The sequence below is a fragment of the Rhea pennata genome, chromosome 8, assembly GCF_028389875.1.
Source record: "Rhea pennata isolate bPtePen1 chromosome 8, bPtePen1.pri, whole genome shotgun sequence".
Taxonomy (NCBI): domain Eukaryota; kingdom Metazoa; phylum Chordata; class Aves; order Rheiformes; family Rheidae; genus Rhea; species Rhea pennata.
The window spans coordinates 22,565,551-22,583,663 of record NC_084670.1 but is presented as its reverse complement, the minus strand read 5'-3'; the positions used below and the strand labels follow the sequence as shown (position 1 = coordinate 22,583,663).

General features: G+C 40.1%; 1 protein-coding gene across 1 annotated transcript in view; it reads left to right on the top strand.

Moving 5' to 3' along the window:
* Positions 1-845: 845 nt before the first annotated feature.
* The window catches only part of COL11A1 (collagen type XI alpha 1 chain), a 163,070-nt gene continuing 145,802 nt past the window's right edge, over positions 846-18,113 (top strand). The window contains exon 1 of the mRNA XM_062581998.1: positions 846-1,134. Coding sequence (XP_062437982.1) covers positions 1,020-1,134 — 115 coding nt within the window. The 5' untranslated portion in view covers positions 846-1,019. The remainder of the gene's footprint in view (positions 1,135-18,113) is intronic.

The following is an 18,113-nucleotide window of genomic DNA, read 5'->3' as shown; positions in this document are numbered from 1 at the left end:
ATCTATACTGAAGAACAAGTGTAGGTTTTTCTCATTTGAAGAAGAAACCACAGCGCTGAGGTCCTGAACCCTCCAGAGGAGCTTCACTAAACCTCCTGCAGGGCCCAGCTCTGCTGCAGGTTCCCCCTCAGCACCCGGCTCCTCCTCAGCGTCCCAGGTCCGCTAACGGCTCCACCTCAGCGCTCCGGACCCGCCAACTGCTCCACCTCGGCGCCCCGTGCGTGCTAACGGCTCCGCCTCAGCGCCCCGGACCCGCCAACGGCTCCACCTCAGCGCCCCGCGCGCGCTCCCTTCCCCCTCCTCCCCCCCCCGCGGCCGCTGTCGCCCCCCGGCCCGGCCCCGTTTCGCGCCGCCCGGGCTGAGGGGCGCCGCGGCCGGCACTGCGCATGCTCCGAGGGCGGGGGGCCCCGCGCCGTGGCGGGCTGGGAGGGGGGCGACAGGGCAGAAGGGGGGAGCGGGGGGGGGGGGGCCGGGGCGCCCCAGCGGCCCCCCTCGGGCCCCCCAGCGCCGCTGGGGCCCGCTGCCGCCCGGCCACGCCGCCCGGTCGCCCCGCGCCGCCGGGAGGGCCAGTGTCCCCCGCAGCAGGGGGCCGGCGGGGCGGCCGGTGTGCCGCGGCCGGGGCGGGGGGCGGTGCTGTGGGCGGCCGGCGGCGCCGCGCGATTGGCCTCGGCCCGGCGGCCGGCTTGTCAGTTGGGCTGCCGGGAGTGGCCGCTGGGAGCCTCTCGCCCAGCCCTCTGACGGGATGAAGCCTTTAGGGGGATGCAGAGCTCCCTGCAGTTTGATTAAAGCCCCTCATCTGCCTTCAGTCTGAAGGCAGGGCACCGGGGAGGACGGGTCGGAGGGGCCCGCGCAAGGCCGGGCGAGGAGGGAGAGAGAGAGACCCCCTCTCCCCCAGCAGTCCCCTTGGTATTTCACGTATGGCTCTATAGGAGAAGTCCTCTCTGGGAATATTGTGGAAGGGACGGAGCTGGTATAAGTTGAAGGCGCCCGGGTTTAACTCACACTCGTGGGCGCCCAGCATGGAGGTGCAGAGATGGTCCACAAGGTGGAAAACGAAAAGGCGGCTCTGGGACTCCGCCGCAACCGTACTCATCACGTTGGCCCTCCTTCTCCGGGCTGCGGAGGTCAGAGGAGGTAAGAAAGAAGCGGGGAGCGGGCGAGGACAGTCGCCCCCCTCCCCCGGGGAGGGGGTACCCCGGGCTGCGCTGCTGCCGTGTTTCAGGAGGGCCTGTCGTACCGAAGGGAGTAAAAAAGAATTAATGATGCGGTGTTTGATTGGGGTAACACTGATGAGGGTGAAGCGGCGAGGGGCCGGCGCGGAGCTGAGCGCCGCCGGCCCCCGGCACGGCGGGTCGGGGGGTCTCGTCCCTCGGGCTCGGCCGCGGTTTGCGCGCGGGGAAGGGGACGCGCGGGCGGGCTGGGGAGGTGGAACAGACACTTGTTGAACGGAGTGGTTGGGGGGGGGGCTCTCGCAGCGCTAAATACAGCCCTGAAGTCATAAAGTGCGCCTGCGACTTTCAGCTCTGCTGAACTCGGTCATTAAGCTGATAAAGTTCCCCGAGCCTGGGCTGAAATGGAGCGACAAGTATCTGCCCTCTCCGCGGAGGGGCGAGGGAGGGGGAGGTTGGGGGGTGGAGGCTCTCCGCCCCGATTCCCTTCATTCCGCGGTCGTTTGTTTTTCCCGTTGCAGCGGCTTGCAGTGGGCAAACTGTTTCTGCGGGGCCCGAGGGGAGGAGAAGGCGCAGTTTGCGCCCGCCCCGGCCGAGGGCGCCGCGCAGGTGGTCCGCGCGGGCTCCGGCTGCGCGCACGGCGAGCCGGGTGCGGCGCGGGGCAGCGGCGGCACCGCAGCAGCGGGAGGGCGAGGGCGGCCCCGCTCGCCCGCCGCCGCGGGGCACGGGCCGCCCTCGCCGCGCTCCCGCCGGGGCCCCTGGGCGCGCCTGGGGGCCGCGCTGCCTGCGCCGGGGGTTCTCCCTTCGCTGGCCGCCCGAGCACCGTGCGGGGCGCTCGCTTCTCCCGGCGGAGACGTACGCTTCTTTTCAAGTGTACTTGTTTTCACGAGGGTTTCCGTTTCTGAATTTCCACCCGCTGAATCACTAGTGGGAGCACAGCGGGGGGGATCAGGCTTTCCGTTCAGCCCTGCGCACCTGGGCACGGTTTGGACGGTGTCACATCGATCAGGGATTCCGCCCCCTGCTGGCCCCCTCTTCTGACAGGGGGTCAGATTTCATCCCTGTTGCAATTCCACGGGCTCCAGTGCTCGTACACCCAGGATGAATTAACCTCGCAGAGCTTCTGGGACTACTTGGCTGCTCATTACTGTCTTGAAACTAAATTTATGCAAGAAGAACTCTAGACAAAGCCATGATAGATTTTTATGCCACTTTTCATGTGACCCATCACTATAGAACCATACATATGTTAACCATACATAGATTATCTTCACATGGTGAGTTGGATGCAGAAAAAAAATTAAATGAAAGTCTAGAGCCAGGCAGCCCAGAAAAAAATTCAGCAGAAGTTAGCTGATATTTACTGAAATATTTTCAGGAATATTAGGTGTACTGATTTGTTTTTGAGGGCTGTATTGAGAATGAAAAAATAATTTAAAAATCTTTTCCTCTGGTCTCCTATATAAAGGTCATCTCAGAAATGTAATTCAGATTTCCCATGTTTGAAACATTCTGAACAGAACTCAGTACTTCAACCTTCCTGATGTACAGTATGCCATTTGCTTAGAAACTACAGGGAGCTGTGTGTTTAGGGCTTGCTCTGTTATTGAAGTCAGTAAGAGTCTTTCCATTGACTACAGAGGGAGTAGAATTTGACCTAATTTCTCTAATGGAGTACAAGGGAGATATTTCTGAGTAGTCTTTTATGTATTCTAATCTTATTTAAAGTGGTTCAAAGATAAAATAGGATATACTGATTCACATTTGAAAGTAAGAGAGAGAAAATACTGAGAAAACAAAATAGCATACTAAGGGGGTAAAAATTAAATGCAAATGATGCAATGTTTGATTAGGGTAAAATATGAATCATTGACATTATAAGCTCTGTTAAATCCTATATTCTTTGATTTTGATTGTGTTTTTATAAATTGCACCTACATAAAGAAACTTACATAGTGCATTCATATAAAGTGCTAATCGCATAGTAATGAATTCTTTTAAGACAACAATCTGTTCCATTTACAGAAACCTCAAAAAATTCCTAAAATTCTTGCCTTTTTTTCAAGTTTCCTTTTTTCAACATAAAGAAAGACAAATATGGGGTGCCTTTCATAGTACCAAGAAAGCAAATGTGGGAGTTTTCTGATTGGGCTCCTGAGTTGTTCCTTCTTTAGACAGAAAAAGTTATAGAAGTTTGAAGCTGAATGGAGAAATTAGTGACTCATATTTGGTCAGCTCAGTGCCTGCTAGATCTTAAACAGCTCTTTTTAGCAAATATTTTTGCTTTATGACTCGGCAAAAGTAAACAAAATTCAATATTTTAAAAGACATCCTTTGATTTTCTTTCTCCCTCCTCACCTTTAATACTAAATCTGTTGGTAATGTGTTTGGAATGAATAAACTCATTTACTCAAAATGGCATGGCTTCAACACTATAAATTTTGGTAACAGTCTGGCATCAATGCACTATTGTGATACTGATTTAAATTTCATCAGCAAGAAATGAAAAATCAATTTATAAGTTTTTTCAAGCAAATGGAAATCCAACTCTTACTATGGGTACAAAATGATATTAAGAATCCTACCTGAAAAAGAGGCTATGAAGCTATATGTAGAAAATACATTTTGGACCTTCTGTGTAAGTGAATCTATGTCTGGACAAGCAGATCTACTTCTAATATAGTGTGCATATTTTTTACAGTCGTCTTAGGAAATACAAAGGTTCCTTGTGCTTCCCCCAAACATCCTTGGAAACTAGTGGGAGTTCTAGGTGCAGGAGGAATGCAGAACTGGGCCCAATAGTAACAGCAACACACCTAACACTGTTGCTTGATAGTAATTGCGTATTGAGTAGCACTGAAAAGATGTAGGTCTGCTCCTAAAATGAAAGGTGTTTAATATATCTAACCGCTCAGCCTTTACAAAAAGACATTTTAAAACAGAAATGTGTATATCTCTTCTCAAAACTGACTATTAGTGATGTAAAACTTTTAACTTATAGATGCAGTTTTAAGGTTGTAACAATGTAAAAATTTGTCATTCCTTTATTTTACAGTAACATTTTTGTGCATTAATTTTAGTTTAACAAAATACCATTAACCTCCAGAAACAGAAGGAATACAGAGGATTCTGAGGTAGATAGTGACAAAGTGAGCAAAAGTGATTTAATCAAAGGGAGATTTGATTAGATTTTGAGTAGCTGTTAGTGGGTCCCAGCTGAAAAGCTTGTTTGAGTCCCAGGGATCAGCAGGTGAAATGGTCCTGTCTTCCCAGTAAAGTCCAAAGAACAACTACATGCATGTGTCTGCTATATAATTCAGATTTTTTTAAATTGTTTCTAAAGTAAAGTAATTATTTCAACCTCAATAGACATCTGACAAAGAAAAAATGACTGATGTGTTGTAGAACTAAGGCTAAATGAGGCTGTTTCTTTTTACTAGTTCTGCAGGAAAGAAAATGAATACTTCCTGACTTTAATTTTTGTGTACATCTTAACAAGTGTAACTTGCACACAAAGGTTAGGTGATTTTGGCTTTATTGTCTAGCAACTATTATTTGAATGTTACTAGGAAAAAAAATTTTCCTCATATAAAACCTGTTCTGATGCTGTAGTGTTTTCTGATTGCTGAATTAAAAAAAAAAAATTGCTGGTAAAATTGGTGCCTCTGGCAGTTTTAAAATGTAGCAAAGGAGTGGTCATAATCAGTATGGCAATTGCTTTGCCCATAACTATTCGATCCCCTCTAAATAGGGCCCTTAATTCCTATGGGGTTGCGGTGTAATAAAAGAGGCATGACATTACTGCTGAAGTGAAGTTATACCTAAAACACATTGGAGCAATTATGTCTCTCCCAGATTTGTTTTGTACAGTGGTGAACAGTAGGGTTTCCATCTGCCAGCAAGATTAAGAAGTTGCTTTTCTTTCCTCAGTAAAGCCCTCTGCTTCTTTTCAGAAGAAATCCTCCCAGCATTTATAAATTTATTGTTATTCTGGCTATTTGTTGATAATAGGGGAGAATAAACTCAGCAGAGCTTGGGAGAAATCTGTATTGCTTTAGGAATGTGAAGTCTCATACAGTGATAAAGATTTGCCTGATGAATGGACACAGTAGAGGACAGTGGCTTTAAAGGAATTAGATGAACACAGATGCATATTGTGAGGGCATATAACTGTACTACTCAGAATTAAATACCAAGTTTACAGACTGTAAATGTAAGGATTAATTGTTGACTTTGTTGTTACAATAGTAGTAGAAGCTGGCAGCACTTGAATTCTTTTCAGCACATTATTACACATAAGGGGTTGTAAAAATCTTTGTAAATTCTAGATCTGGGACTTCGGTGCATGTCAAAGTGTTAATGCATACAGTGTGTGAAATAAAAGTTTTCTGGCAGAGCTGATATTAGAGGGGCAAAGTGCTTGCTACCAGGTTGAATTGAAAGAGGTATTATAAAATATGATTAAAAAAAAAAAAAAAAAGTCTGAAGACCCTGATCCTGCCATGAATGATATCACTGGCAGGTAAAGCCTGCATATAATAAGGATAAATCTATGTTACGAGTCAAATCATGCTTACCTTGTTGAAGTCTCACTGCAGTCTAAGTTTTACTGACTCTACTATACCTACTCACTTGATATATCTAATCAAAATATCATAGTAATCTGGCAGATTAACAAGCATTCATAGTGGGGGGGGGAAAGAAGAAGAAACATTCAAAGTTTTACAATCTTGCTGTCTGGTAAAGTAAAATTTCTTCTCAGTCCTATTCAATAGGATACAGAATTGGAGTTGATTTGCTTGCCTTGCTGTCAAAAAGGGAGTTATACTTTTAACATCATGCTAGTATGGTAAAATTTTCACCTTCCATGATTTAAAAAAAAAAAAATCATTTATGTTTATCTAATTAAATAGGATTCTCTAACTGCCAATTAAATAGGATTAGTTTAAATGGCACTACTTGTAAATGTTCTCCTTAGCTGTGCTTTGCTTTCTAAACATGATTCTATGCATATAGCTAAAAAATGTGCAAACATTCCACATCTGAAAACTCTTTGAAACCTACTAGGATATTTCTGAATAAATACCTCTTTGTTTATCTACAAACCTTTGGTTTAAGTGTCCTCAATCTCTTTCATATTTAACTGCTGAGGGCACACCTTGTCTCTTACTGTAGCAATGACCATTTTTAGATTGTGTCTCTTTTTGCTATGGTAATAGAAACATGATACTCCAAGAATTTAATACTTGTTTTGCTGATTTTCACAGTTGGAAATACTGCCTCCACTGTCTGTCCAAAAAGAATTTTTTCAATGTTTAACAGAGGCCTCAACTTAGTTAGACACTTGTGCTGCAGATCTGGTATAATCCGCTTTGATGCAAAATAGGAATAACTCTACAGAAGTTTTGAGACAGAGCTTAAAATATTGTAAAATGATGAATCAATACACCAGATGATTAACTGGCCCAATATTTTATAGGTAACAAGTGAAACACTTTATGGAGTCAGGATCAAGTCTTAAATGCTCATTTGTAGTCAGTACAAGTGAATAAGTAATAAAAGTACAGAGTAACTAAACTATCTAGTCTGAAATGATTAAAATGCCACCAAAATGCCACCAACCAAGAGCTTGATTAAATGATCTATTTTATAAATAAGCTGTAGGATAACTGTAACAACTAAAACAACCTTTCAAAGCATATATTTGGCAATGTATGTTCAGTTAATCTTATAAATTCATATTTGAGCACCTAAGAATAAATAGCTTGATTTACAGGAGCAGCGTGTAGATTACTTTAGGCAGTTTAATCAGATTCATTTTTATGTCTTGAAAATGCTGTGCCTCGCATTTGCAACCTGCAAAATAGAGTTCATATTATCCAGTTCTGTAAAGTGCTTTGGTTAACACCAGTAAAAAGTGTTGGCAGTTTCATGATGTGCACTGCAGAACCAAAGCTGAGATGCTTGGTCCCAAAAAGGCGTATTCTGTTATGTGCCCCAGAGAGTCTCAGTGCAGAGTAGGGAGACAGACAGTTCTCAGAGTGCCAATCCTGAAAGCCACTAAGGAAGTGCTGCACTGCCCAGAGCCAGCAGTAGGAAGTGTTAAGGACAGAAGTGTCTGAACTTTCTTCGGGGCTTAGACACCTGTGGCAGAACTGCAGGGTGTCATTGCTTGGGACATGAGACCTGCAGTGAGATGGTAACAAAGTCTATTCCTTCTAAGAACGAGGAAGCTGAATTAAGCCTTTTGAATGTTGCACGCTCTTCAATTCTTGCTCTTGGGACTTTACTCCTGTAGTATTGCTTAACAGGATCCTGCAAAGTATCCTAAATGTCAGAAAACTGGTAGTCTGTAACAAATCCAAATTCTAACACTACTAGTAAACTCTTCCCTATTGACCATTTGTGACAATGGCAGTATTTATTGTTCTTTATGTTCTTGTAAGTTTAGCAGTAAAATAAATTGCTGCTAATTATTGATGGAAACTAAACTAATTATCTGGAAGAAGGAATGCAAGGAGGGAGGGAAGAGTTATCAGATTTCACAGTAGGAAAACTGCTGAAATAGCTTGACAAATGGCAGCCAGAATAAACCTGTGTAGAAGAACTTGATAAAATCTCTATATAAGACTGATTTGCAAAGAAAATCTTTCCTCTCTCTTTCTGGCCTGACAGCACTGTTCTAAGAGGTCAGCAGCAGAAATTGAAGCTTAGCCACCTCCTCATGAGAATTTTTCTTGTTCATGAGAAATATTTTTAACTCTTATCTTTATCAAACCTTTGGCCTCCTAATAAGTGTTACTTAGAATCAGTAACATCAGAGTAGTTTTCAATTTGGCCACTTGTAGAATGCATGGAGAGCCCTGAGAATCAGCACTTACAGTTATGAAGATTCAAAACTTTAAGAAAAGTCACTAACTGCAGGCTATTATGCCTTTAATAGATACCATGGTTTCTAAAAACTGTGGAACAGTCAGTACTTTCTATATAGGCTTCTAAATATATACCTAGAAATCTAACCATAGGTGTCCTATTTGGAAAATCTTTTACAGAAATATAAAAAGTCCCTTCATCAGTAGCCACCAAATATGCATATTTTAGCCTACTGGGCTATATTAGCTTCTACTCTTTAAATGATCAGATACAGTAAAATAAAACTGGACTAAGCTTTAAAAACACTCTACTTAGGATTAAAAATGAATGTTTCAACACTCTTAAGGTTTGGTTTTGCAGTATTTCCAATGAAACAGATTTTACTGGCAGAATGAAATATATTTCCATGGAAAAATATAAAGTAAAATAATGATGATTTAGAAACAGTCTTAGTCTTAAAAGTCTCAGATAATTCCTTTTTATGGGGATAAATTAAGTTGTTTTCTACTACTGGCTTGTCTCTTGCCAATTGTGAGTAAGTGACTTTGTTATAGGGTATTTCTGTGGTCACTTCTGATGAATTTTCACTTTTACATTAATCAAAAGAAGGACATTGCTGATGGAGAATGGTAACTTAGGAAGAAAATCAATAATGTTAATTATATTTGAAAAGAGAAAGGTCATGGTTACTAAAGGTATTACAAATAAAGCAAACGGTTGCACATTGAGTTTTCTAAGACATATAAATGTAAAGTAAATGAACACTGGTTTGTTTTTTTTCATTGAGTTTTGTTATTATTTGCTTTTTAAATATGTCTGCTGCCATACTATCCAGGATCATTTTATAAATAATGTAGATGAATGTAACCCATAAATGGAGAAGGATCATTGTGCCTGAACTCTCTTAAAAAAACTTAAGAGGTTAAAACCCAGGTGTTACATGACCAAAATCTAAATATCAATAGAGTTTTAACTTTTGTGTTTTATTAGGCACCTGAACAAAAAGAAAACTTTTTTTAAGCCTAAATGAGTCATCCCCTGATGGGAATGAATTCTAGAGTCAAAGGTTACCACAGCAGTCACCTTACTATCATGTCAATTCTGGACAGCTTCATTTCAAGGCTTCACTTTTTTATTAAAAGTACAGGAGCTGATAGGGGATACAGAGAAAAACAATCTACCATAAAAGTATGTCTTGAACTGTTCAGTCATTAGTTAACTGGCACTTCTAACTGCAGCTAAAATTATTTGATATACAGCTTGAAAGAGAATAGATGCCAAGTTTAGGATCACCTACAAAAAGGTTCAGGTTTTAGATTCTAGCTAAAGATTGTGTGTGGCTTGCAGCAAGTTCTACACAGAAGAGAAGAAAATTCAAGGCGGTGGGACTTCCTAGATAAGAAGTACAATTGTCAATTCGATTTTTCTTGGATATCTCTTAAAAGAATAGTCAAATTCCCTCAACAGAACTCTCATTTGAATGAGGAATATCTTTTAAATCCACGTGTGTTGAGGACCACTGAGAACAACAGTGATAGGATCACTTTAGATGTTTGACCTCTTAAGATCTAAGTTAGACATGAAATACTGAGTGATATCCACAGTAGTGGGGAAATGCAGTCACTCTCAGAGTTGACCTGTAAACTGCATTTCAATAGAGCTTTATGTAGGAAAGGATGGTTAGATTTTTTTTTTTTTGATAATTAGCCTGTATAGATCAAAAAAAGGCATTTTTGAGGAAGCACTGCAAAAGTATGCTGAAAATCTATTCTTCAGCAAATAAAAAATTTCTAGTAGTGAAGTGTCTAGGTCATTCTACAGCTAAAAATGAAACAAACATGACACTAAATTTGTCAACTGATTTGCAAGAGAAACAGACTAAAATTACTGGCCAGATACTGTGAGTGGATGCTAATATGTATGCTGACGAACAGCAGCTCAAGCATTTCATATGCTTAAGTGTAAATTGATGGACACATACACATTAGCTGCCTGGAATGACTGGGGACAGAACTTTTTACTTAGTTGTATCTGTGGAGCTCTGTTTGTATTGCATTTAATGACCATGCTTAATACTTACATTAATGTCTCTGACTAGACTAATTTGAGTAAACCTTACCTAGTTGCTATTTTGATGTTGTTTCCATCATTTGGTTCTCTCTCTATCTCTCTCTCAATAGTACATTGATACACAAGGCTCATGAGTCAGGGTTCTTCTCATGTTTTTCAAAGAAAAATTTATTTTAGGTTAAAACTCATAGAGAGGCTTCTGGTCCAAAAACGTTTTAAAAATTAATATAAAAATAACTCTGGCTCTTTCAAAACTGTTTCAGAAACAGACTTACTTAAGAAGCTTAATTGTTTAAGTTTATAGGCTAGTTTCAGAAACTGATCATATGGAAAGATGTTATTTTACTGGTTTCCATTTTGTTTTTTTACCTCTGGCTTTGCAGCCAGAAAACTGGCTAACTGGCTGTAGTAGTTGGCAGAGGTAAATAATATGTGGTAGACCTTGGATAGATCCAAATGTTTTGGTTTCACATTGCATCACTTTGGCTATATACAGCAAAGGCAGCAAAGAGTGCTTTAGCGCGCATGTGGAATTTTTGGATTGTCATTGCAGTTGGTGAGCAGTTAGAAAACCGTAGCTCTTAAAACCTTCTGTTGTAAATCAAAACCTATTCATAACTGCAAAGTTGTTAAAGATAATTAACTTTACAAGGTGATTATAGCTAGAAAGGTGTGTGTGTGTGTACATATATATAACACATATGTATACACACACACACTCCCCTATATATACAAACATACTTTTATGTATGTATGTTTTACCCTTTCATCCAAAATAGCTGGTGTAGATCCAAAGACATATTTGCTAACATTAGATGTTTTGAGCCATCTTTCTTGTGTTCCATATAGTTGGCCTTTGGAGGGTAAATGGGTTTTGTCACAATGCAGAATTTTAATAGTGGCTGCTGAAGCATAAATAAGAGTCTTTATTGTCTGTCATTGATCACTTCAGTTTGCAATGATCTCTGTTACAGATAGTTTACATTATAAACTGAGAAAATATGATTATATACAGTTCAGGTGTAATTATCATCTCCTTTTGCATTTAAATAAATCCTGATGCCAAGAACCAGGCCTGGCCGTACTAAGTCAGATTCTCTTGTTTCTAATACACTTTGTCCTGTTCACATAATGTGAATCGCTTTATCTAAGGGTCATCTGCTCACCTACAAGAAGCATTCCCATACATAGATGTGGAATGATAAGAATTTATTCTAAAAAACTGGGATCCTCTCCCTTGAGAAGGCGTCTTGGTGTCCCATGGTAAATAAGCCATCAGCACAGGTTGTGCATCTAAAGCTTCTGCATTGTTGTACAACTTCCAGTCCTTCATGCCCTTAATTCCATAACCTGTGTTGCTGTTACCCAGAAATTCCTTTACAGGCAGTTTTTGCCAGGAGAAAGGGAGAGCCACATTAGGTAACAGATTCCTGGTCAGATATATCAGGAAATCAGAGTGAAAGAGATTTCTCTCATCCTATGTAATAAGTGATGATTATTTATTGCATTCTAACATATTAAAAAATAAGAATATGCTGTTTTGCCAGCTTCCACTTAACTCCACAAATAATCACATTGACAATTCACTACTTGTTAAGTATTATGCAATATAAACTCACTAGAATTTGATCCACATGTATAGTGTCAGTATCAGTGTTAACAGTGATCACAGAATAGTTAAGATTGGAAGGGACTCTGGAGATCGTATAGTCCATCCCTGCCCCCTCAAGCAGGGTCACCTGGAGCATGTTAGACAGGACCATGTCCAGGTGGGTTTTGAATATCTCCAGAGGAGGAGACTCCACAGCCTCTCTGGGCAACCTGTTCCAGTGCTCTGTCACAGTAAAGAAGTTCCTCGTATTCAGGTGGAACGTCCTGTACTTCAGTTTGTGCCTGTTGCCTCTTGTCCTGTCACATGGCACTACTGAAAAGAGTTTGGCCCCGTCCCCTTGACACTGCTCCCCTTCAAGTACTTGTAAGCATTGACAAGATCCCCCCTCAGCCTTCTCTTCCCCAGGCTGAAGAGGCCCAGCTCTCACAGCCGTTCCTCATAGGGCAGGTGCTCCAGCCCTCTGATCATCTTTGTAGCCCTACACTGGACTCTCTCCAGTAGCTCCATGTCTCTCTCAACCATTTACGGTTTATGGAAGGAAGTGAAAACTCAGATATTTCTAACTGCGAATATACAATCAAAATGTACAGATATTTACAGAGTTTCTTTTCAATCTATAATTGCATTGTCTTATGTAAAAGCTGTCGTAGGTAACTCTACATATGCTGCTTTAAAATGAATATATATCTTCATGTCAATAGGATGTCTAGGCTTGGAAATGATGACAAAAACTGGAGATCAGTTTCTTCATGCATTTTCTTCTTCAAAGAAACAAAAAACACATGAGGCTTTCGTATAACAGTGTGATCCAGTTCACAATTACTTAAATCCTCTGTCTTGTAGATGCTTCTAATTTGTTTGGCAAGACCTGGATCAGAATCATATTACTGAACTCACAATATTTGATGTTTTCTTTTTTATTTTAAGCAGAGAGATGCAAGCAGAGGTGTGTGTTTTAGGTGGGTTTCCTTTTCCTTACTTAAGATACTTTTGCACAATTTTGGTACCATTTAAAGTAGCTTAGAAGATTTTACATCTCTGTCATTGTGGCTCCTTCCCCCCCCCCCCCAACTAACATTTTTACTTAATCCATGTGGAAGAAAGCTAAAGGGAAAACAAAAGAAGATGATTAAATATTGCTTAGGTGTTACGTTTGTTAGGAAATACTCTGAACCTGATATTCTCATTCATACTAGTATAAATGTGAAAAGTTCATTGAGTGAATGGATTTACTTCAGTTATACCATGATAATGAATACCACAATTTGGCTCTATAAGTTTAAATATTTAAAAAAGTTATTTCTGTGCTTGGGCTGTCACATTATTAAATGTATCTAGTGCTTTCACATCTTTATTTTTGAAAGCAAGGTACTTATGCTGTAGCTAATGAATTAATTCTTTAGCATGATGAAAAATACTACAACACCTGTAATCTTATCTCACACAATTCCATCTTAAAAAAAAAAAAAAAAAAAAAAAGAGAGAGAGAGAGAGAGAAAGAGAGAAGTTATATTTAAAGAATATCTTTCCAGATACTCCAGCCCTTTTAAACTCTTCTCTTCCAGGTACTTTCCCATCTCTTCTGGGCATAGCCCATTAGTTCAATCAAAGTTGTATATATCTCTTTGAACTCTCTTTCTTGAATCAAGGACATATGCTGCTGAGCTCTGCACTAGGATATTTAGGGAGGAGAACAATCCTTTGCAATTAGTTCTCTATCAGTGGACAAACAGCACAGTAGAAACTTGCTTTTTGAATGTGGTCTGATACTCACGAGATACTCATCTAAAAGTGAAGGATTTGCCCTGACAAACAGGCTTCCTTCCCACCCCCCCCCCCCCAAAAAAAAAAAAAAAGAAAAAAAAGAAAAGAAAGATTATGCTGGGGGTTTGGCTGACTTGGCCCTAGGAGGCAGCCTGCAAGCAGCAGTCCAATGTGGCCATGAACATCTGCATGAAGAGACCAACTTCTATAGTAAATCTCTGGCAAATTTGCCATGCAAACACAGCCCAGTTTTAAAGCTGGTGACTGTTTTGCAAGCAGAAGTAATTGCATTCCCCAAGACTGGTGAACAGAGCTTTTGCATGATGGTTATCTACTGGTTATTTCCTTGCATTTTATCCTTGCAGGGTAAAATCATTTAGGCAAGCTAAATGATAGGCACTGTAAGGAAGCTCTTGTGAGAGACTCTAAATCTGCCAGTGTCTAGGTTACATTAACACTGCTGGAAATAAATACAAGCTGTAATCCTAACCTGTGGCTTTAGCACTGGTGTTATTTCTGTCTGTTTCTTACCATTCCCAGAAATCCTCTAGGGGAAGAATGCTAGAGGAGAGAAAATTTTAGGAAAAGTGTTGGGAAGAGCTGGAGTTCCCAAGGAACGGTGATGCTGAGCACTGCAGAGCCTCCAGAAAGTGGCAGAGAGGAGCCACAAGTTCAGTTGATAGCTTCCAGCCAAGGCTGGTACTGGGCTAGGTGAGCTCTTTCTCCCTCTCCACCATGCTCTTCTTAGCAGGCCGGTTCTTTGTGAGGAATTCTCGTCCTACTTTGTAGGTCAAAGTCAAATGTGATACCTCTAACCAGCTGTGATTTAAGCTCTACTATTTTTCAAGACTCATCTTATTTTTTACTGGATTCCTTAGACTGAAGTATGTGCTTGTACTGTAACATTGAGAGCAACTGTGTCTAGCGCTTTCTGTAGAGGCATTTATGTGGATGATCTGAATATGCACAGTGGAGTCATCAAGGATTTTGAGATGTTGTTTTCAGCTGGAAGGTGACAATAACAGCTGTGAGGAGAGTTTCATGCCTGCCACCTCCCAGCTGAGGTACACCACTGGTTGCGTCCTAATTTGGACACTTCATGAGACTAAAGGCTGGGATAAGTAATGACACACCCAAGAATGTTGCAAAAACATAGGTGAAAATGAGGCACAAATTCAGTCAGCCAGTTCATTTCATAGGCATGTCCAAATGATGTGTAGGTTTCTATCAAAAGCAAATTTTTGATAAAGAAGATCATAGAAGGATATACATTCCTGCCTGGATTATCCAAAGCACTTTAGAATCACACTACTACTTAACTATCAAAGTGCTTATCTGAAACATATTACATAAATTTCTGTTACTCAATTTCTGTTACTCATAGCTTGTTTTTATTAAATCAGTTATGTTGTTGTTAGACAAAACCAACTACCTTTTTTGCTTAAGTTACTTCATATACCTTGTCTTTTCTATCTACAAATCATTGTAAAGTCACTCTAATATTTTTGCTATTAAGTCCCTTGACTTGCAGTTTGTGGAAATAAATGTCACTTCTGGACTACTATTATGATTATTTGGTATTTGTGATTTGAAAATTGCTCTACTCTATCATTGTTCTGTTTCTTGACTTGAAGTTTTCTAGCAGCAGAACTAGTGAGGAGCAATGAATAATGTTGTTCATGAGTGAATACCCTTCCAGTCAGCTAGGCAAGGAGTAGCCACTATTGTAAAAATGAATGAAGAATAAGAATCTGCTACAAATTGTAGAAAAGAGCAAAGGAAAAAGGAATGTAGCGGTGGTTGATTTATGCAGCCAGTTGGAATTTGTACTGATATTTCCAGTTACTGTTTCTGTATTACTTTACCCCTTTAAATTATTATAGATGCAGCAAAAATACCCATCAATTAACAGAAAAAAGTATGGAAAATTCTTCAGAATGGTAGTATCTTTAGAAGCATGTGGAGCAGCTATAGTATGAATCATTACCTTGCTCATGAAACGGCATTATACCCATAAAAAATATTTAGGCAGCACTTAACAGAGAGGTAGAGCTAACGTTTCAACAATGTGTAGGTTTTGATACTTTACTTTTAAGAATGTAAATGAAATTATTTGAATTTGTAGGATATGTGGTTTTGGTTTAAGTCATGGAGTTGACTCAGGTGTAAATTGTAACATTCATTCAAAATGTGTTAACTTTTACAAACCTTGGCTACTGGGTCTGTATTTAATAACATCTGATGGAAAATGGAAACAAGATGTTGAATGATATGAAACCATTTTAAAGAAGGTCACTTAAGCATTTTTATGAATATATTTTAAGATAGAATAAGTTAAAAGCATTCTAGGCTGATTAGGAAAATGTCTTTTTAAGAGTACACCTCTGGTGTGATTTAAAGTTAATTTAACCACAGAGTTGACAGCTTAATATTTGAGAATGCCAGGAGGTCAATAATATGAAATATTTAAGCTTCATTTTGTTCTATTGATAGAGAACATACCACAGTAATTTTTGAGAAACTACAGTGAGAGAAAAACAGTAACACTGGCTAGAACAGTATATAATAGTAAGAAAAAATAAGTACAGACATTTCAGTCAGTGATTCTAATTAGCTTATCACTTTTCTTATTTTTTCACAGTCTTTATTTGTTGTTGGTAAATATTCAAATAGTTGAATAATCGCAAACAATGAATACTCACAAACGATGGATTTTGAGTTTGAAATCTACATTTGCTGTCTCATAAAATGAATAATAACAGAAAATAAATTGGCTGTAGTTAATGCCACGGTGCAGTTCAAAAACATGAAAAAGGGACACATCTATCAAACAAATCTCTCAGCTTTAACAGTGAAAGTCATCTAGAACTTTGTATTTCCAGATCGTTTGCCAACATAAAGACAACAGCATAATCCCAGTGGGGAATGGTCAGTTAAAATTCTGTTTCCATTTAGAAAAATAAATTAGTGAAGCCAAGGTCTGTAAGGAGTATGAGAACGAACACCCTAATATTTCCCAGGAAAAATATATGCAGTAGGCAGGCTACGTCATGTCGCTGTCTCTGTTGAAGTGTTTGTCCATTTGTACTTCACCCTTTTGCCACTGTGATAAATTATCTATTAAGAGTTTACTTTTATATTTTAAAATAATAGCATATTGGTCTCAGAGCAGTAGCAGGTCTGGATTTCTTTGGATCCACAACTGTATGTTGTTAGTTACAGAAGCAGCACATTTGAATTTTGAGTTGGGAATAAGGCTCTATATCTTCAGCAAGAGCAGATAAGAAGTCCTGCTGCTGAGATGCAATAACCGCTTGCAATAGTACAGTCTAGAGACTGACTGGTTGGATAGCAGCTTTTTCTGAAAAGGACCTAGGGCTTCTATTGAACAGTAGGCTGAATATGAATCAGTTATGTGCCAGCACTGGGCTATAGCAAAAGAAGTGTAGGTAGCAGACTGAGACGCATCTCCTTTATTCATCAGTCATTAGACCACTTTTGGAATCCCCAATGCACAAAAGTTATTGATAAACTGGAGCAAGTAAAGCAGATGGCTGCCAAGATGCTCAGGGACTGGGGTGAGGAGAGATGTCAGGAAATGGGCTTGGAGAAGGGAACACTCTAGGGGACATCTAAAAGCATCTTTCCAATACCTAAGAGGATTATCATCAAGAAAACAGAGCAATGCTCTTCAGAGTTGCACAGTGGGAGGATGCAAGATGACCAGCATCAGCTAAAACAGGAGGTTTCAACTGGATATAAGTAAATGTTTTTAGCATTGGAACACATTGGATTTGGAACAGGTTGCCAAAGAGGCTCTGGAACCTCCATGCTTGGAGGTTTTCAAGACCAGTCTGGACAAAGTCCTATAAACAAACTATATACTATAAACAAAGAATATCACATCTCTTTAAGGACCAACTAGATCTTCCCAAGTAAAGATCTGAAGAAAGGCTTGATCCAGACAAATAGTGGATACAAATAAAAGAAAATAGCCATGCTACTAATTCATTTTTTTTTAGCTTTCTGCTTGAAGATCACCCCTCTGCAAATGTCCTTGTCAAACTAACCCTGATCCATCTAAGTATATCCCTTTTCTGATGTTAGTAAAGGTGGAAGTTTCCTTCCCCAGGTAATTCCCCATATCTGGACCAGGCCTTTCACTCCTTGCAGGCAAAAGAGGTAAATTTTTCTTTTTCTAACAGGATGAGGGAAGAGGTTAGCCTCTTCCTTGTCACTTTGTGACTGAGAAGGTAGTTGTGTGTAATCAGAATATATTTTAATATTAGTCACAGATGAGACTGGCAGCAGATTATTGTTAGCTGAATGCTTCTGAAAGTTTTGTGCAAGCTTTTTAAATCAGTTCCACTCCTTAGAAATCTCTTGTTAAAAGAATGTGTGTTGCAAGTTTCACTAACCAAGATTCTCTGCATTTGGGAAATGATGATTTTCAATCTGTGGTCAAGCTGTTCAAATATTTGATCATAGCTACTATACTGGATGGGATGAAATCTTACATATTTGAAAAATTAATAATCCTGTTAAAACAATATTCTTGTGTAGGAGTTATCTACAGTAAATCAAAACCGGATGCTGCTACTGTTATAATTACACACATGCTTTTG